Raw genomic sequence first — 21232 nt, 5'->3', positions numbered from 1 at the left:
TTCTTCTTTTCCTTTTTCTTAGCTCAGCTTCTGGGCCATATTCGAGAGTCAGTACGGGCCAAAGCCAAGTGCTAACTCATGTAGGTGGAAGAAATATTATCTGTTTCGCATAGAAACTTTCTGACTATATAACATGTGCTTAAAATAACAGCATTTTTTCCTGTCGATAAGAATAGCACTGTCAAGGTAAATTTTTGGTGCATAATATTCGCCACTAAATCATAGTACTATGTATGTACTTATATTCTGATTGAACTATGGTTTGCAGGCGCCTGTAATATGCTGAATAGATTCAGAGACACTATTGCAGTGCTTGCAAATGTCATAGTAGTCGTGGGTATGGAAATACACATTATATACGTCTGAGAGTTTCGGGTTTCGATTATTTAGAAAACAGCCCTTCTTGCAAACAATTTTTTATTTAATAAGGTTAAAAATCTATCTGTGCATATAAAATACTCCAGAATTACGAAAACCTCAATTAATCTATCAATTAAAAAACGTTATTATTTTGTTGTATACTTGGAAGATAAAAAAGGACTTTCCGAAATCCTACTAAAGGCTACTATTTTTTTTACATATGTGTGTATGGGGGTAGTGTAGATTTTGTTGTTACAGTTGATCGAAATGTCTAGGTTGACAATACGTCATAGTTACGATGTACTAGGACTTTATATTAAAGTAAGATTAGACACACTCAGACTAAAGTGTAAAAGGGCAAGTCATGTAGCAAGATTACAGGACAACAGACGGACCAGAACACTGACGGCATGGAAAGGTCCGACAAGAAAATTAAAAATAGAAAGACGAAACGTGTTGCTGAAGCACGCTGGCTAGAAATAGCAAAAACCGAGAAAGATGCATTCTCTGCAAATTTCCTTAAACTAAATCTTTTTATTAAACATATAGGTTTTTTAATTTTACTTATTCAGACACACATTCTGTTAAGTAAGTGGTGACTGCATAATATACAAATAGTAATGTCATTTTGAAAATACATATATGATAAAATTATATGAATCTGCTGCCGGGCCCGCAAGTATCATATAAAAATAATTAATTTAATGGAGCTTCTTTTAGAGTTGCTAGACTATTGAAAGAATGGGTCCTAGTCCTACTAGTGGATTGGGTAGACACTGAAATAAAACATGTATAAATAATGTTACTTTATTTATTTTCAAAAGAAAGGAAGGACAATAGCTACCGTTAATAACAAATATAATTAGTTTTGCATAATAATAATCATTCGAATTGTTGCTTAAATATTCATGATATCTATGTTGACATTTTCAAGCGTAATTATATACAGTATAGCTATAAAAATCATTAAAAACTCCTTTCTAAAAATTAATCTCAATCTTTCTCTAATTGACTATCGTTGGGTGTATACTGGGAACTTACGGAACTGAATTCCCAGGAACTAATCTAACTCTACCCTCACGTAGGCCTTCCATCTCGTCGACTCGTAGTCAAACAGTTGCTAACTCTCTATTTTCGAATAAACATTTACATATACAAACAGGTGTACAAAAAACCTTAAATAATCACAAGGATTCTTCTACCTACATTATATACAGTAAATTGGTGCTATAATTTTTAACCATAATAATGTAATGAGTAGCTACCTAGTGTTCCGACAGCTACATCATTGTTCTATAGCTAATTATGTGGGCTGTGACCGAAGAAATAAGGTAAGAATTTCACTATCTACTCAATAGATTTGTGTTTTGTTACATTTTTGTGATTTATAAGCATTATTATAATTAATACTGTAGATCTTTCAGATGTTTTACTTATAGAAAAAACAAGGTAAAGAGAGCGACCTCGCGATCTTAATTTGTGTAATAACAATAAAGCTCGCACATTCGCTGTTTCAACGTTCGTACATATTATTTAAACATTATTTTGAGTAGTATATACCGTATAACAATTTAATACACAATTAACATAAATCTTGGCTGCCACTAAATAAACAATAATTTTGCCACTACATGCGGGTTTGCCACCACGGAACATGTTTTGGCACAAACACGTGCTTAGACTATAAAATTTATGTATTTACAACAAGTCTTCACAATATCTTATTGCTTTTTGTTAAAATTCGAATTGTAATAACAGGGTCAATCTTTGAAATAATATTGGAAAGATAACAACCGCTATAGCGGAACATATAATACATTCAGGTTTCATAGGAATGCTTCCATAACATACATATTTAAATAGTTAAATAGAAAAGAAACAATGTTCTTTGGAATGTCACGAAGTTACAAAAAGAAATGTTGATGGATTACAATGTATTTACTACGCCGTGAAAATATGATGGATATGTAAATTTACTTTTTAAGGTACATGCAAAGGCACCCGCCGATGTCGACTTATATTTGGTCCTCCCGGAGAATAAACTTTTATAATTATTTAAACGGAAAAATCCATTATACGACATACATGGCACAATAGTTCCGACTTTAATTCATAAGATGTGCCCGTTGACAATAATATATTAAAATACCGAAAATATTCATAATATAGTAATATAAATTTTGATTTCTATAATCGACTATTCCCTATATTATTACGATATGGTCTGGTAAATTGAAATGTATAAATATAATATCATTGCACTAGCTGCTAAAGCGACATCTTGTAAACATCATTCAAAATTGCATTACCATAAAAATATACCTATTTGAGAAAGGAAACTCACTTAGATTTATGATTAACATACAAAATTGGTGCTATTCTCATCCAAAGGCTATCATGCACTTTGGTACACGACATGTATAATTCAACTTGAGTGGTTTAAATTATTTCACTTGAAATATCTCCTTCAGTTACTTGCGTGAAAGCGAAAACAATGTCATTATATTCGTACATAGATGACTTCTTTCTATTATTTAACATTTATAAAGATTAGCTGCCGAAAAGCACATTATTTTCGCTAACACGATTTGGAAATGTTTATAATATAATTATTTCAATATAATACTGTAACGCAATCTGTAACGTATCGCTACAGTTTTGCTATACTCTATTAAACCACATAAAAGAGTTATGTAATTCCTCTGTAAGTACAATTTATGTACAAAATGTATGTAATCATAATGCATTATAAGTTTAATTCATGGTCATCATAGGGATTAATGTACCGCATCGATGTCTCGCTGCGCGCGTGATATTTTGACCTGCAAATAATATTGACTTTGTTTATTTCGGGTGTTTATTTTAACCCAAGTAAAATTTTATATTCTTAATTAGGACAAGGTTTCAAACCATTCGCTCAAACTAGCGCTTAATTTGAAAATGGCCAAAGACTGCAGATGAGGTACACTATGCAGGATATAAATATTGTAGGAGCGGGTTCAGACGGCGCGGTGCGCGTATGTTACCTTGTCCTTGGGCGTGGAGGCCTCGCCGGACTCGAGCGCGAACATCTTCATCTTCTCCTTGAAGGACAGTTGCTCCGGGACGGGCGCCGTCGGGGCGCGCGCTTGTTGCTCCGCCAGGCGGCGCGCGCGCGGGTCTCTGCGACATCACATCGGTACTTTATATCGGAACACTATGCACATTCTAACGTTACTGTTACTGCATCCGCATCGTAACAACGAAAAGTTGTTAAAAATCGTGAAAAGTGATGTCTCTGCATTGTCTCGCAGTTGCACCATGACGTTATCTTCGCCGATAAAATATGCTAAGTGCTAAAGGTAATACATATGTACAGTCATTCTGTGGTCTCTTGATACGTGACAGACAGTGTCACATAATCTACAGCAATCGTTTTAATCATGTTTTTTATTTATGATGTATTATAATATAATATGTATATTAAATAGTGCTACATTAGGAACTAGATGGGCCTGTGCATTATGAGCAAGATGGTTAGTAGGCATCGAAATATCTGTATTCTTTAATTTTGGAAACAGTATGTTTTATTTTGAGCCCCTAAACCATTTATTCTTGTATGTAGATTTTATTGTTTAGATAACGCAATCCACCATAATGTCTGGTGAAACTTCAATTCGAATACCAAACATCACGTCAAAAGTCAGGAGATCACAAAACGACTACAGTGGTTGTGGTACATTTGTATGGACAGAACTGATCTTATAATGATGAAATTATTAATTTACTCTAAATACAGACGTATTGTATGGTTGTATTATTATCTAAAATATATAAACTACTAGCAGTTTCCCGCGACTTTGTCCGCGTACCATAACGACTTGTGGCAGAATTCATTTTTTCTTTGCTATAAACATCACGGAGCTCGAGACCTTTCCAACGAATGCAAACCCGTAGAAATCGGTTCGTGCGTTCTGGAGTTATAGCGTCAGGAAGGAAAACCCGACTTATTTTTATATTATAGACTAGCAAACCCGGCGAACTCCGTTTCGCCACCAATGATTTCCCCTATTTAGGTAAACAGGCAGAGCTTTTCTCTTGAATTTTCTTTGATACAAACCTCACGGAGCCCGAGACCTTTCCAACGAATGCAAAACCGTGGAAATCGGTTCGTGCGTTCTGGAGTTATAGCGTCAGGAAGGAAAACCAGACTTATTTTTATATTATAGATAAGCGGCCCGATGGCGCGGCGTGTATATGTATAGTTTGTATAGTTACCGGTAGACCTCCTGCGCGCCGATGACGCCGGGCGTGTGCGTGAGTGCGGGCGCGGTCGGGGACTGCGGCGACACCGGGCCCGCCAGCATACTCTCCGCCTCCTCGATGAACCGCTACAATACACACCAATTTTTACTAAATATTTTACAATAATCACATATTTCACTAGTTTGTAGCGTTATTTTTTCAATATTTTATACGATAACGCTATCATCGTTACAAAATCGCTTACCAACTGAGAGGGTTAGCGATTTTGTGGTCGACGATGAAGTACGCTAACCTATGACCAATCTACTCACTCGAGACTTGATAACATCTAAATTGCATTATGAAAGGTAAAATTTCAAAGAAAATCATTGAGATATATGTCGTCCCGCCTTTTATCCCCGAAGGGGTATATAGAGATGCACATTTGACATGTAATGCCCCTGTACAATGTGCAGTCACTTTTCACAATGTATGCTATAAGTAATTGGGAGTGAGCCTATTGCCATATACCGGGCATATTTCCAGACTCCGTCCTATAACTCACATTCGAAATACCGTAAAAGCCAGCAATACTTTGCCCGACGCGGGAATCGAATTCGAGTTCCATTGCCCGGCAATCGCACTCGGCCAACGAGGTAAACGTAAAGAAGTAAGAGTATGTTTTGAACATTGTAGGTTAGTACATACGTCGGGGTCCTCCCTGGAGGGCGCGGGGGGTGCGGGGTCGTGTAGCGGGGGCGGGGAACTGGCCGGGGGCGCGGGGGGCGCGGCGCGCTCGTGGAACGACACGCGCTTGTCCCGACCGCCGCCTACTGGAGACCTGCACATTGATTGCTTTGTGTAAGTGAATTAAGTTTAAAACTAAGTATTTTATCGCATTAAGGTTAGGAGCTTTTTATTTAGTATTGAACAATTGGAAGTTGTTATATTTTGAGTGAGGAGACTTACTGCGGCGGCAGTGCGTGCGGTGCGTGCGGTGCGTGCGGCGCGTCGTGCGTGCGCGCGGGGGACAGCGTGCGCGCGCGCTCCGCCATCACCGCGAACGACGAGCCGCGCGCCGGCGGAGGGGGCGCGCCCCCACCCGCGCCTGCCCCCTGGCCACCGGGGGGCGCGGCCACGCTGAGCGCGCCCATGCCTGACGTCACCTCCGACACGCGAGTCTCTTCGTAGCTCACCTGCTAACATAACAACACTTAGTACTCCTCACATACTATTATTTTCGTATCTTAAGGAAATGATAATAACATTCTCTTCGATTTAATTCAAGTTATAATATTTAATGTCCTTATATCCATTAATCATTTAGACCTAAATCTTTTCTTATTGCAACATAAAATAGACCTATAAAATTTTTAATAGGTATAAATATTAAGCATTACATTTTTTTTTTTTTTTTTTTTTTTTCTAGGGGGCAAAATCATCCAATGACTTCTCCCGCCTTGGGCGAGGCAAGAGGGATATTCAAACTCTTATTGACTAAAAACCACCCTACTACTACTCCTGCTTTTCGAGCCGGAGTCCCGGTGAACACGCTAGGTAGTCCGCAGCTATTAAGCATTACATTACCACTTAATTATTTTTTTGTTATACAAAATAGTTGCCAAATGTATTTTTTTCTAAATCCAGCATATTTTACACATTTCTAAATACAAGACATTAAATAGCATTACCTGTTCGGTGGTATATCCGTTAGTGATCTCAGTCCGTGTGTTAGTCTTGAGTATGGACTTGGGTGGGTTGGGGGGCTGTGTGAGGGTTTGCGGGGGCGCGGGTGAGGCGGCCAGGGGAGACGACGCCGCGTCCTCCACCATCTCTTCCGAGTCTTCTGCGCCTTCCGCTGCGTTACTTTCCTCCTAAAAAGTCATAAGTCGTTTAAACACTACACGTATAACTAAATAAACTTCAGATTTGCAGCTACAGGTAAAACAAGTGGTATATCTTACTGATTGACACGTGAATCCCGACAATTTCTACGAAACGTGCCTTTTTCAATGACATTTTGCGTTCATTCCGCTACACCTTGTATTACAAAATGAATAAAAAAAGAAATAGTATTACACTCGTGTTCACCTGATCATGCTGCGTGGCTCGCAGTTCGAAGTCTCGCTCTAGTTGTAGTGCACGCAGTTGTTGGTTCTGTACGGGCGTGCGCGCCGCTCCTAGTGATATCAACTGCGCGATTGTTGCGTCTCTACAAGGGCCAAATATGTTTGATTACACGACTATGTAAAAAATTAAGGAATCGTGTATGTGTCAGTTTTAATATTCCTATTCCTATATTTTAAAACTCTGTATTTTTATTACAACTCTTACGTAGCTGTTTGATGGGTAGCTCGACTAATTTCAAACCAAACTAGGGGCTCATATTTGTGAGCCCCATTGCGTCCTACAGGACGCGGTGAACGTTTCTCCTAGCTATGCGCCCCTAGCGAGACTGGAAACTATTCCTAGGAGACTATACAATGTGATAGGGGTGAGACTTCTAACCCGTTAAGGCTAAGTACTACATCTAATGTTATCGACAAAAATAATAATATGACCCCTCCCCCTAAAAATTATGGCTATTTTAATATTTTTTTTACTTTATGTGATATCAAAGGTTGTATGCGTCGTAGAAACAAAAATAAAATCACAACCAAAAGACAAACGGTAGCTAATAACCTTCGCTAACTAATTCATAACTTTTTTCATATGTTTGATAATGTTTTGGGGAGAAAAAAATCATTTCTGAATTATTTGTACCGAAAAAAAATCTCTATTTTTCAATATCTCAATTGTGGTTTCAGCCCCTCATATTTTTTTTTTGTCGATAAAATTAGATGCAGGACTCAGCCTTAACGGGTTAGAATAATGAATGATTGATTGAAACTTTAATAGGGTTGTACTGTGTAGACGATAATGAATCCGAATCGGTACCTGCGCGCGCGTGCGGCGGCGCGGCGTGCCTCGTGCAGTCGCTCGCGCTCCTCGCGCTGCCACGGGTTGTGGGGGGCGCGCCCGGCCGCGCCCCCGCCCCCACTCGCACCACCCGCGCCCCCGGCCGGGTACACAGAAACGGCTGGTGGTTCTAGCGCGCTCGCCACGTACCGCTCTGAATTAAAACAACACATAGCTTATTTATCAAATAACCCAAATTTAAATTATTAATACGTTCAAATATACAAATAATAACAAATTTAACGAAATAACACATACCGTCTTCTGGCTGCACAGTGCTGGACGGTGGCTGTTGCGGCTGGGGGTATGACTGTGGATGTGACTGTGGATGTGATTGCGGATGTGACTGTGGATGTGATTGCGGATGTGACTGTGGATGTGACTGCGGATGTGCTTGTGAATGTGGATACATTTGTTCTTCCATATCCATGTCCGGTCTCCTCGCACCCTGTAACATACAAAATTTTATTTTTATCAAAGTATTCAGATAATGTATTCAGATACACCAACAAAGTTTTCACTTTGTTGTAATTTACGTACCTGCGGTTTCGGAGCGACGGGTGGTTGTGACCTCTGTGGCGATGGCGGTCCAGGGGGCATCCATTCGTACCTGTACATTTTATTAAAATTTTATATAAGTCGTAATATGCATGAAAGTCAATGCAACATAGTCATAGAATAAAGAATCTATAAAAGACAGTCATTAGTTTGTTATACTTAAAAATGTTAAAAAGGGAATATTCTGCTTTAATAATTTACTAATTTCTGTAGTAAAAAAGGGTTATTCCAGACTATATCTATTCCTGTTCTAAATTGAGTCCCAATCCTTTTAGACATTTCGACATGATTGAGTAACAAACATACACACAATCTCACAAACTTTTGCATTTATAATATTAGTAAGATTCAAATTAAAAAATAAATAATTTATTCTCATTCTACTCCAAAAGGATAGAATGAGCTACAAATGACCTTGCTGAAATGTCAACAGTTTGATATATTTATTTTGTTTGAAGTTAAAAAGATGCTCTCTTTATCTTTGTGTTTTCAAATCGCGCAGGCGCGCGAATCAAAATTAGATAGACAGGAACTAGTCGATCAGATTGACAGAAGAAATGTTTCGTGATATTAGCGAGTGTTGCCTGTAGTGTTATGACACGTTTGTATGATTTGAAATCAAGAACTATGCGATACCAAGTATTTGATACTATTTTTTTTAAACGTATTTTAAGCTGAAACTTTGTTTAGAGATTCTATTCAACCTGTATACATCAGGGCTTTTTGATGTATATGGGTATTTTGTTGCACGTTGTATGTTGTTTGGTTCGTTACCTCTGTGGCGGTTGATGTTGGTTGTGGTATATCTGGTGCGGGCTCTGCGCGTGTACGTGCAACATGGCCGGGCCCGTGCCCAGGGGGGGCGGCCCGTACGGACCTGGCGCCATTTGGAGCTGGCCTTGACCTGCGATTAAATTATATATGATGATTTATAGCTTATAACCTTCCTTGATAAATGTGCCTTCCAACACAAAAATAATTATTCAAATCGAACCAGTGGTTGCTGAGATTAGCGCGTTCAAACAAACAAACTCTTCAGCTTTATAATATTAGTATTAGTATAGATTTAAATTAATGTATGTACTTAGAATGTAATAACATAGTTGCCACGCGAAAAAACTGACGTTTTTCTTGTGGTCTTGCAGAAAACCGGTGTGAAACGAAGTTTGCGTTGTGTTTCTCAAGAAAGAAAATCATACATGTTACTAAAGGACCAAACTAGAGCACTTCAAGCGTCGGTTCTTACATGTTATGATAGATAATTTCGAGACGTACATTAAAACTTGATTTTTCAAATCCCTAATTCAAAGGACGGCAATGCTTTTGTATCACATAATACCACCTTTAAGAATGACGCTGTTTAATGTGATCCGACTAGTTGTTTGACCATTCTCTTTCTCTCGTAACTCTTCCGATATAGGCGAAGCGATTATCAAAAGATTCGTTCATAAAACAAGACATTACCGATGAGATGGTGATGCGTGGGCTGCGTATGGTTATGGTATGCGTGCCTGCGCGCGACTTCCTCCGACATCTCCGCCAGCTTGGCCGCGCGCGCCGCGCTCGCTGCATTCGCCTGCTGTACGTATAAGCACGTCCATATTATTATATAATTGCTGGATTTTAGTCTTTATATGAAAACCTTTATTACTAGTTATTACTCTATCGAAAATAAAAAGCTTTTTAATGGTTTAATAAGCATTAATTGTTGAAAGTTAACAAATTAAAAACTTAATAGATAGACGGTATTTATTAACGACGTATTTTGTCGAACGAACGATTTTCGATTTCCATACCTGATGATGTAAAGGTGAGTCGGGCGCCTCAACTTGGCCGCCTGCTGCAAAGTGCGCGGATTGCGGTCTGTTGCTGCCGGTAGAACTACGGAGCGACGACCATCTGAAATTAAATCAATATTCGATCAAAACAAAAATAAAGGAGAACAAAATATAAGTTACCATTTTAGATCTAAAATCCATGAAATAAAAAAAATGGTAATAACGTACCAATAACAACAATAATAAGCCTTCATGAGTAGTTTATGAGCAACCTATGAAATTACTTAATCCGTCTTGATCAAGGCTTATTCCTTTTCCGTTTGACAAGCCTTTGAAGGAAGATGAGAGAAACCGGCTGTGAGTTAAATTAGGTAAGGCGTACCTGTCTTGGAGCGCATGTTGCTGCGAGTGCACGGTGGAGAGGTTCTGGTAGAAGCCGTCGTGCTGGCTGGGCGCCGACAGGTTGTGGCTGGACCGGGACTTGCTCGGCCACGCCGCGCCGCCCGCCGCGGGGGGACTCACTGCCGCGCTGCGGGGGGGGGGGGACCATTACATATTATACTATGAACAATGTCTTACACGCAATGGCAAATTGTTCTCATTTAAACTTGCTGATTCACCATGGTGCCAATGTTTGACAGCGGAGTTGCAACACGAGCAGTCCACCTATCACGTACTCTGGGAGTGTGATAGGCGAGACTATATTTGATAATTTAATCGTTTTATCAGGTGTAGTTTATTATATGGACCTTGTGGAATCTAGAAGACATTTCTGGGCATTTATGCATTTTTGCCATACCCATTATTGCAAGCAAGTACATATAACAGAACATACACAGGGCTCACTTAGTTTTAAGTCAAATTTCCAAGATACTACGAACTTTACCTCAATCTAAAATATTGTTTCGTGCACCTAATCATTATTTATACATAGTACATTACAGACTTACTTATTTTAGAAAAACTATGACTGAACAAATTCTAAAAGGCATTTCTACTTAGTTTTAAAAAAGTATTCGTTAGCTGGAAACATCTCTAATAATTTGAATATCCGTGGTACAACCGCTCGTCAACCTACATCCAGGGACACAATAGGCAAAATTTTCTTTTTTCGTGGTATAACCAATAATTAGTCCCGTGGTAACACGGGCAAAAAGTTACCAATGGTAAACAGTTGTATTAAATGTGCAGTGGTTATTAACAATAGCTGTAAGACTGAGTAGTGGCGTACCTGGCAGGAGTGTGGTGGTGCGGCGGCGGCGAGGCCACGTGGTGCAGCGCGGGCGTGCTCTTGCTGGACTTGACGCCCGCCTCCGCCGCCAGCCGCGCCGGCAGGTCGCGCTCCGACGCGCGCCGCACCGCGCCGCCCGCGCCGCCCGCACCGCTCGCCCCGCCCGCACCGCTCGCTGCAACACACGCATGCTCGCATCACATACATTCGCGCACCTTACTGGTACGGCTACACAATTTATTCCACTACAATATAATAAAACAAAACATAACTTCCTAAAAACGAGTGCAAAAAACGAAAATAAACGAAAAAATATTGAGATTGCATAAAACCAATAAACAGAGAATCCATGCAGTAGATATAAATTACGCTTCATCCAAATAATAAATGTCGTCCGTTTTGTAATCAGCTAATCTGATGCACAAACGAAGCTTTATTATGCACATGAAATTAAATTTGCAGCAAATAAATTTCATGTGGATAAATTACAAATACGTATCCGCCATTTGTGTAGAAAGTAAAATATTTGCTCTTAAAGTGCAGTTGCGAAAAACAAAAATTGTAATAATGTAACGAACAGAAATGTGTGCGTCCAGCTATAACACACCTATCGTCATGCGTGTGAGGGAGCCTTACACGTGCGCGCGGAGAGCTCGGGCCAGGAGCCCGCCACTGCCTCGCCCGGCCGGACCATGGCCACCACTCGTGGCAGGTGATCCGAACATTGTTTGTCCGAACTCCCACTCACATTTAACGATTCTTTACTTTGTTTCGTCTGATCGGAATTTATACTCGACTGATTCGACTTCAACCTGATATTATCTAACGTAATCCGTTTTGGTTTTTTGTCAATTATCTCTGAGAACACATACCCGTTGGCAGTGTTATCGGTGTGTTCCTCAGAGGGCAAGTTTGGTACTTCAAACTCATTGCCATGCGCTAGCGTGTCCTCGCTACCGCGTGAGCCGTATTTGGACCAGTCTTCCAGCTGGATGAGGATGCTTTTCACTTCGTCGTCAGATAATTTCTCACACTTGGTATCGCTAGTATCAGTTTTATTGCACTCGTATTGTATATCAGCTAAACTGGCACTAGTTGGAAGGTTTTCAATAACTTTAGGAACCTTGTCGTCCCGAACACTAAGATTTGGACTCGATTGACAATTTCGTTTGTAATTTTTAACACAATACTTTAAATTAATATTGTTAAAATGTTTCGTTAATTCTTTAACTTTACCGAAGACAGGCCTGTATTCATCAGGAGATTTCCACGACTTTCGGTCTACACTATCTAATATTTGTTTAGCACCGGGGTTGTTGTCTACAGGAGTTTGAGCTTTAACAGTGCCGACATCGTATTTAACTCCATTATTTGTCTCATCAAAAGAATCGGACGTAGAGTACGTGGACGGAATTTCAGTATCTTCAGATTTGCCTGAAAGGGATGTCGACATGCTATATAACGCTCTCTTCAGCCTGCACTGTATATTCTCTATTTGATCGTAGTCTTTCTTAATATCCAAGTTAAGCTCGAGTTTTCTTTTAGGTGTCAGTTCTGGATCCATGGGTGATGAGGGCGTCTGACAAACTGCGTCCGCAGTTTCAGGTTTTTGATCCGAGTCAGTTTGGTCAAGAGACAATGAAGGTAATATTCGTCGTATTTTTGGTGTAGCGACTTTGTTTGGCGGGCCTTCATTCTCAAATATCAGTGGTTCTGAGTTTGGTTCATCGATGTAAGGAATTTGTTGTGTCTCAGGTTGAGGCGTGCGACAACATTCGCAAGCACTCACACACTCATCGATTCCAGTACATCGCTGTCTATAAAACTCGTTCTCTCTGCCACGTGAATTGAATAAATCTAGGGTTAGCTTTGTGTCTATAGGCTCCATGCGAGGTGGCAGACAGATGGAGTCTCCGTTATCACTCGACTGGTCGTAGTTAGCAGGAGGCTCGGGTACTGGGGGTGGCTCGTCCGGCGGAGACTCGCACCGAGCTGGTGGCGGGGCACATTCCTCGGGTTGCGTCGTGGCGTTACTACTCGTCTGTTGTTCATCAAAGTCCTCGCACGTGAACGTAAACACGGGAATAGGCCGCGGCGGTGGGGCATTAGTTCTTAGTTCGATAGGACAGCCCGGTGTGTCCGGAGACAAGTCTTCCTGCAACTGGTTATTTTCTCTGTCTAGCGTTACTATCAGTCTAGGAATGGAACCGTGATACTGCGGTTGCCAATCCTCGCTTTCGTCCGTACTAGATTCTGTAGATTCATCTCTTAACAAATGACATCGATTGTGACAAGGCCGACGACTGTACCCTGCAATAGAGACTTCCATGAACATGAATCCAACATTTGAAACATTGCTACCGAAGCGCTAAGTAAAAAACGAAACAAAAAGAACTCAAAAACAAAACCTGCAAAGAATATTCAGCGAAACATCCGCAACGATTAACAACTGCAAAAAAAAGGAACTAAAAGTTGAATGGCACGAAAGAAAAAGCTGTAAAAACAAAATGTCGAACATCCAGCGGAGTGTAATAAGCTTTGCAATAGGTCGTAGCAGTAATGCATGCCATCAGTCGGGGAATTAGTGTAGTAGAGAGTAGAGTGGAGACATTGCCTGCGGTGGCGAGCTCAGTCCGCGGCGAGGCGGGCCGCAGCAGGGCGGGGTGCGGGTTGGTGAAGTATAGTATAGTAGAGAGTAGAGTGGAGACATTGCCTGCGGTGGCGAGCTCAGTCCGCGGCGAGGCGGGCCGCAGCAGGGCGGGGTGCGGGTTGGTGAAGTATAGTATAGTAGAGAGTAGAGTGGAGACATTGCCTGCGGTGGCGAGCTCAGTCCGCGGCGAGGCGGGCCGCAGCAGGGCGGGGTGCGGGTTGGTGAAGTATAGTATAGTAGAGAGTAGAGTGGAGACATTGCCTGCGGTGGCGAGCTCAGTCCGCGGCGAGGCGGGCCGCAGCAGGGCGGGGTGCGGGTTGGTGAAGTATAGTATAGTAGAGAGTAGAGTGGAGACATTGCCTGCGGTGGCGAGCTCAGTCCGCGGCGAGGCGGGCCGCAGCAGGGCGGGGTGCGGGTTGGTGAAGTATAGTATAGTAGAGAGTAGAGTGGAGACATTGCCTGCGGTGGCGAGCTCAGTCCGCGGCGAGGCGGGCCGCAGCAGGGCGGGGTGCGGGTTGGTGAAGTATAGTATAGTAGAGAGTAGAGTGGAGACATTGCCTGCGGTGGCGAGCTCAGTCCGCGGCGAGGCGGGCCGCAGCAGGGCGGGGTGCGGGTTGGTGAAGTATAGTATAGTAGAGAGTAGAGTGGAGACATTGCCTGCGGTGGCGAGCTCAGTCCGCGGCGAGGCGGGCCGCAGCAGGGCGGGGTGCGGGTTGGTGAAGTATAGTATAGTAGAGAGTAGAGTGGAGACATTGCCTGCGGTGGCGAGCTCAGTCCGCGGCGAGGCGGGCCGCAGCAGGGCGGGGTGCGGGTTGGTGAAGTATAGTATAGTAGAGAGTAGAGTGGAGACATTGCCTGCGGTGGCGAGCTCAGTCCGCGGCGAGGCGGGCCGCAGCAGGGCGGGGTGCGGGTTGGTGAAGTATAGTATAGTAGAGAGTAGAGTGGAGACATTGCCTGCGGTGGCGAGCTCAGTCCGCGGCGAGGCGGGCCGCAGCAGGGCGGGGTGCGGGTTGGTGAAGTATAGTATAGTAGAGAGTAGAGTGGAGACATTGCCTGCGGTGGCGAGCTCAGTCCGCGGCGAGGCGGGCCGCAGCAGGGCGGGGTGCGGGTTGGTGAAGTATAGTATAGTAGAGAGTAGAGTGGAGACATTGCCTGCGGTGGCGAGCTCAGTCCGCGGCGAGGCGGGCCGCAGCAGGGCGGGGTGCGGGTTGGTGAAGTATAGTATAGTAGAGAGTAGAGTGGAGACATTGCCTGCGGTGGCGAGCTCAGTCCGCGGCGAGGCGGGCCGCAGCAGGGCGGGGTGCGGGTTGGTGAAGTATAGTATAGTAGAGAGTAGAGTGGAGACATTGCCTGCGGTGGCGAGCTCAGTCCGCGGCGAGGCGGGCCGCAGCAGGGCGGGGTGCGGGTTGGTGAAGTATAGTATAGTAGAGAGTAGAGTGGAGACATTGCCTGCGGTGGCGAGCTCAGTCCGCGGCGAGGCGGGCCGCAGCAGGGCGGGGTGCGGGTTGGTGAAGTATAGTATAGTAGAGAGTAGAGTGGAGACATTGCCTGCGGTGGCGAGCTCAGTCCGCGGCGAGGCGGGCCGCAGCAGGGCGGGGTGCGGGTTGGTGAAGTATAGTATAGTAGAGAGTAGAGTGGAGACATTGCCTGCGGTGGCGAGCTCAGTCCGCGGCGAGGCGGGCCGCAGCAGGGCGGGGTGCGGGTTGGTGAAGTATAGTATAGTAGAGAGTAGAGTGGAGACATTGCCTGCGGTGGCGAGCTCAGTCCGCGGCGAGGCGGGCCGCAGCAGGGCGGGGTGCGGGTTGGTGAAGTATAGTATAGTAGAGAGTAGAGTGGAGACATTGCCTGCGGTGGCGAGCTCAGTCCGCGGCGAGGCGGGCCGCAGCAGGGCGGGGTGCGGGTTGGTGAAGTATAGTATAGTAGAGAGTAGAGTGGAGACATTGCCTGCGGTGGCGAGCTCAGTCCGCGGCGAGGCGGGCCGCAGCAGGGCGGGGTGCGGGTTGGTGAAGTATAGTATAGTAGAGAGTAGAGTGGAGACATTGCCTGCGGTGGCGAGCTCGGTCCGCGGCGAGGCGGGCCGCAGCAGGGCGGGGTGCGGGTTGGTGAAGTATAGTATAGTAGAGAGTAGAGTGGAGACATTGCCTGCGGTGGCGAGCTCGGTCCGCGGCGAGGCGGGCCGCAGCAGGGCGGGGTGCGGGTTGGTGAAGTATAGTATAGTAGAGAGTAGAGTGGAGACATTGCCTGCGGTGGCGAGCTCAGTCCGCGGCGAGGCGGGCCGCAGCAGGGCGGGGTGCGGGTTGGTGAAGTATAGTATAGTAGAGAGTAGAGTGGAGACATTGCCTGCGGTGGCGAGCTCAGTCCGCGGCGAGGCGGGCCGCAGCAGGGCGGGGTGCGGGTTGGTGAAGTATAGTATAGTAGAGAGTAGAGTGGAGACATTGCCTGCGGTGGCGAGCTCAGTCCGCGGCGAGGCGGGCCGCAGCAGGGCGGGGTGCGGGTTGGTGAAGGTGCCGGAGTTGCGGCGCAGCGCGTGCTCGTACACCACCTCCTCCACTGCCACACACCCACACATTACTACCCACACCTACTACCTACATCGCCATCTACAACTCCAAGGCCCAACACAAAGATGACTAATCCTTCAATCATTGTTTAAAGGTTTGTAGAATAGCCAAACTCATAATGCGCAAACTGTACGACTTTGCGCATTATGAGTTTCCAAACAAAAAGTTTCAATCACAAATTTTGCGCAAACAGCGCAGATGATGCGCAACAGATTTCACTGAAAAAAACCCCTTAAATATTCATTAGAATTTATAACATTCAGGTTAGCATATATTTCATGATATTAATGTAAATATATTTCGCATTAGTAGTGATTATACCTTGTCGCTGGTTATAGGCGGGCTGGTGCAATAGTGTAGCGAGGCCGTGTAGCATAGCTCCCTGCTTCGCCACCTCCAACGTCACTGTAGGACCCGTGCGCACAAGGTATTCGGCCGCCTATGTTAAACAAAATATAATTCAAGTTAAAATTAAAGATTTATTTAGACATGAAATCACAAACTTACTTTAATTTCTATTTTTTTTAGTCATTTCGCCGTCTATCCATATTTTATTTACAAAATTTTTAGACGATTTTGGTTTGTACGATGGTAAAAATAGAAATATTGAGTAGGAACAAGTGAGAGTTACCTTCTCCTGCGTGATGCCGACGAGTGACTGTCCATCGACGGAGAGTAGTTGGTCCCCGGCAGCGAGGCGTCCGTCGGCCGCCGCGGCACCGCCCGGGACTACCGACTTTATATAGATACCTAGCTTGCTTTGCCCCGCACCCTGTAAATAGTGTGTAATTGATATATTTGATGTCAACTAAAGTTGAGATTTTTGGGTATAGTAGGGTATAGTAATAATTCATCGCTATTTTTCGTTTGACATATTTTAAAGAAAGTAAGTTTTATTTCGGTGGGTACCTTGGCGGCGACGATGCTGAGCCCCATGCCGTTGGAGTTCTTGTGCAGCTGGATGATGTGCAGGCGCGGGTCGGGGCGGCGCGCGGGCGGCGCGTGGCCCGCCAGGTACACGGTCCAGGCGCCCAGCGCGTGCGGCTGGTGCGCCAGGCGGCACAGGCCGCCGCGCTGCAGCGGCGCCACGAACTCCGCCAGCCCCGGCGGCACGCCGCACACCACCTCGGCGCTGAACCCGTCGCTGGGGATGAGCAGCGCGGCGCCCAGCCAGGCCGGCTCGTCCAGGCGCACGTCGCGGCCGTCGGCGCGCACCAGCTCGTCCGTGTGCGCGCGCACGTGGCGCACGCCCGCCTCCACCAGCTCGGCCGGCGCCAGCGGCGCCAGCAGCGCGCGCGCCTGCACCGAGTTCAGCTTGAAGCACGACTTCAGCGCGCCCACCACCTCCTCCGCCGACCGGTACGTGCCCTGGATCAGACGCGCTGCAACGCACGCGCAATCGTTACTACCAAGATCAAAGAAAAGATCAACCTTCTACATAAAAAAACTGATTTACATACCGGCTTGGTTCATGCGTGCGAAATGACATTCCGCCGCCAATTCCAAACCCTGTCGCTCCGCCCAAGCAGCCAGAACTTTTAGTCGTGCTGACAGAGCAGCGCCCCAACGCGCATTTATCATGCTGGGCTCTGTTACCAACTGTGAAAGAATATTTTTATGAATAAATTCTTACTAATAGCCTTAATAACTGCACAATAAAATTGAAAACTCACTTTGTTAAAGCAAACAGCGTTGATGTAGTGGAAGAGGTGCGAGAAGAGCTGTATGGTGAGCGCGGCGTTGACGCGGCAGCGGCGCAGTAGCACGATGGCGGCGGCCAGCGCCTGCAGCGTGGGCGCGGTGGCCTCGTTGGCGTCCAACATGCCGCCCGCGCCGCTCGCCCCGCCCGCGCCGCCCGCGCTCGTCAGCGTCGCCAGACCACGCGACAGCTCCTCTTGGAAACACGTCACGAGGTTGCTGAGGATTAAACATTTAATTGTGTTACGTATCTCGACAAATATAACGATTGCTTAGTAACATTATTTCTATTAAAATTAAAGTATGGGTTAAAGTTATCTTATTCATTACCTGAAAGCATTCTGCACAGTAAGCGAGAGCACTTCTTGCGCTTGTGTTGAGAAGGATGATATGTGTCGATCGTATTTCAAGAAGTGCAGAAGTTCACTCGCGTTCGTCATCCAGAAAGCTTGTGCCGCTGAGTCGGTACAACGCTCCTAAAAATAAAGATATTTGTCATTACATTCAATGAAAAAAAGACATGAATGACATGAACGAGGAAGAGGTAGTCAATTAACAGCGTAATAATACTTGATTCACCATTGAAGTAAATGTATAAAAGGTAACAATAATACTGAGGACAGAACGGCAGTGTTATCGCTGGGATCGATCTTTTCACATATCCTGATGTCATGGATCTTAAATACTAGTATATAATATAGTTATTAAAAGAAGTAATTACCTGTACGGTGGCGTGTATGAGCGTGGCGACATGGTGTAAGAAGGCCGTCAGTTTATGCGCGCGTTCGGTCGGCGTCAGCTCGGGGCGGTAATGAGTCGAGGCACGGTACCTACACACGTAATCGTGATACGTTACACACCCCAACAAATTGGATTTACACAATAATGATACAAATGGTTGTCTGGTCTGCGTAAATATAAATAATCATTATATTCTAACATGTTTACGCTTGTGTTGGTAGCAATTTTTCACAAGGAATTACCTTTTATTGGGCTGATGATTACCACATTTCTGTATTAGGATACACTGTAATTCCAGTTCAGTAAATACCTCTACATTTTTACTAACCTGTCAGTTGATAATAAAATTATTGTCCAGTACAAAAATAGATTATCAGGAAACTATATAAGCACATGTAATTCACTGCCATAAAAAAAAATATAGTACATGATATTAGATACATCAAAAAACAGACAAGCCAAGATTTTCGCATCATCCAGTTTCTTTATATCCCACGTAGAAGAACAGATTTTCTTTTATGCGTATTGTAAGTACGTTATAAAGTCGTCCTGGCTTTTTACGTACGTGTCGTTACTTACAGTTTATGTGGGTCATAACGTAACGTATGCATATATTATTGAATAAACCATAACACGCCAATGAATACTAAGAATAACAAGAATTCTACAAATGGTGACGCAGTATTATTTAAGGCGTTTTAAAATAGATGGTAAAAAGAAAAATGTTAATCGTCATAGAAATATTTCTATTGCCTTAGTGTAATTTACATTTAAATGAGAAGTGGAATAAAAAAGTGAGTAATGAGTGGTTGTTCTCACCTGGCACAAAGGTAGAGTGTGTAGACAGGGGCGAGTTTGAAGGCGGGCGCGTGTGGGTCGAGGCGGGTGATGACGGCGGCCAGGAACTGAGCCTGCCCCGCCTCGGGGAACTCCAGCACGGCCGGCAGGATCGCCTCCGTGCACCCGCGCCCACTGCTCATACCCGCACTCATCCTAAACCACGCATACAATCTAGTTAATTTAAATCCTTATACTTATGACGCAATATATTTGTATTATGTATTTTTAAGTTATTTTAAGTTATTATTTAGAATCTGTCAGAAGTAAGTAGGTAACTCAAATTGTAAAACGCTTTTAAATTCAAGCATAATTTTGTTTTGTGTATAATAAAGCATAATATTCTCTAAGCACTAGGTAAGCTCTATTGTATTGGTGTAACCTTATTAAGTAGTGATCCAATATTAAAGTAAACGTAAAATTGACCCACCCAAAACATAAATGTGAAAGGCTGCCAAGTTCGATAATATTGGAATGCTTCGCCTATAAAAGAAGTGAGATCTAAATAAGTACCAAGTTCCATACACAGACCTCAGTTAAAAATGATATAACAAGTTGGCAAGTTTTCACACACTTTGTTATAAAGCCCGTGTGGTCGTCCTTCCCGTAGTCATCTTTGGTGTCAATGAGGTGTTGCGACATAATGAGTGACTCGTTGTCGAGTTTAAGAGTGTTGTTGTTGTACGGCGGTATAGTGTCGGTGTCGTGCGACACGGGACTCATCGTCCTCTGGTACTCTGTGTCGTTAGTCGTGTTTGCATTGGAGTCGAGAGGGTCGGGCTGGTGTGACGTCATCGACGTCGGCGACATCGCGCCGCTATTCTCGCCGGGCGAAGTTGGCGATCTAACGTAAGGGTAACGTACACAAGCGGATATTCGTGAGCCAGTGACAGAAACATGCAAAGAAAACAAACAATGATAGATGAACAAAACATAAAATACACAGCTTTGAAAGTGATTAGAGAAGCGACGGGACTGATTGTGTTTACTTACACTGATAGAATTAGTTCAAATTAAAAGTAATAACAAAATGTTGCAATTGTGCGATGATATTTGAAAACTTATTTTACTTTACTTTGACTAAATACAAACGAGCTAATCGTAACGAATTTTAGGTCGGTACGACCATTGGAAGATATAGATAATTTTTTTGTTTTAGTTCCTTAGGGGTATGAATTTACACCTTCATTATTTTTAAAACCGAACTCACACTTGGCCATTTTCAGATTTTTTCCTTTACCTTGACCCAAAGACCTACCTCCATGCCAAATTTCAAGTCAATACGACCATTAGAAGTGGTCTAGGTTTTTGATGAGTGAGTGAGTCAGTCAGTCAGTGAGTGTATAGTAAAAATAACGATTTTCTGACGTCAATATCTCAAGACCTACAATAGGTACATTAATGAAATTTTGTATTTTAGATAAGTATGTAGATCTCGACAGATACTAGAAATTTCATATGCGTAGATAAAATAGATTTTGAGTTATAGGTGGGTCGAACTTGGCCCGAAATGGTTCGTGTAATATAACCCACGGCCGGTGTGTCGGTTTTTTTGCTGGAACTTGGCGGACACACTGCCGTGTGTCTAGATAATAAAAATGTGGTGCGCTAATATGTTGGTACGTAATTATAAACT

The 21232-nt window shown here is 43.9% G+C and overlaps 1 protein-coding gene across 1 annotated transcript in view; it reads right to left on the bottom strand.

The window, feature by feature from the left end:
• Positions 1-1157: 1157 nt before the first annotated feature.
• The window catches only part of LOC118261877 (uncharacterized), a 59805-nt gene continuing 39730 nt past the window's right edge, over positions 1158-21232 (bottom strand). Inside the window, exons 13-37 of the mRNA XM_050701555.1 lie at positions 19579-19752; positions 18740-18848; positions 18349-18494; positions 17994-18237; positions 17781-17919; positions 17230-17702; positions 16952-17092; positions 16642-16759; positions 13576-16309; positions 11746-13466; positions 11110-11284; positions 10261-10407; positions 9897-9999; positions 9565-9679; positions 8875-9004; positions 8083-8152; positions 7801-7990; positions 7522-7696; positions 6676-6796; positions 6276-6458; positions 5554-5783; positions 5293-5425; positions 4618-4730; positions 3387-3522; positions 1158-3182 (exon numbers count right to left, since the gene is read on the bottom strand). Of these exons, the coding sequence (XP_050557512.1) occupies positions 3138-3182; positions 3387-3522; positions 4618-4730; positions 5293-5425; positions 5554-5783; positions 6276-6458; positions 6676-6796; positions 7522-7696; positions 7801-7990; positions 8083-8152; positions 8875-9004; positions 9565-9679; positions 9897-9999; positions 10261-10407; positions 11110-11284; positions 11746-13466; positions 13576-16309; positions 16642-16759; positions 16952-17092; positions 17230-17702; positions 17781-17919; positions 17994-18237; positions 18349-18494; positions 18740-18848; positions 19579-19752 (8065 nt within the window). The 3' untranslated portion in view covers positions 1158-3137. The remainder of the gene's footprint in view (positions 3183-3386; positions 3523-4617; positions 4731-5292; positions 5426-5553; positions 5784-6275; positions 6459-6675; positions 6797-7521; positions 7697-7800; positions 7991-8082; positions 8153-8874; positions 9005-9564; positions 9680-9896; positions 10000-10260; positions 10408-11109; positions 11285-11745; positions 13467-13575; positions 16310-16641; positions 16760-16951; positions 17093-17229; positions 17703-17780; positions 17920-17993; positions 18238-18348; positions 18495-18739; positions 18849-19578; positions 19753-21232) is intronic.

The sequence above is a fragment of the Spodoptera frugiperda genome, chromosome 20, assembly GCF_023101765.2.
Source record: "Spodoptera frugiperda isolate SF20-4 chromosome 20, AGI-APGP_CSIRO_Sfru_2.0, whole genome shotgun sequence".
NCBI lineage: Eukaryota > Metazoa > Arthropoda > Insecta > Lepidoptera > Noctuidae > Spodoptera > Spodoptera frugiperda.
This window is presented reverse-complemented; position numbering and strand designations above follow the sequence as displayed.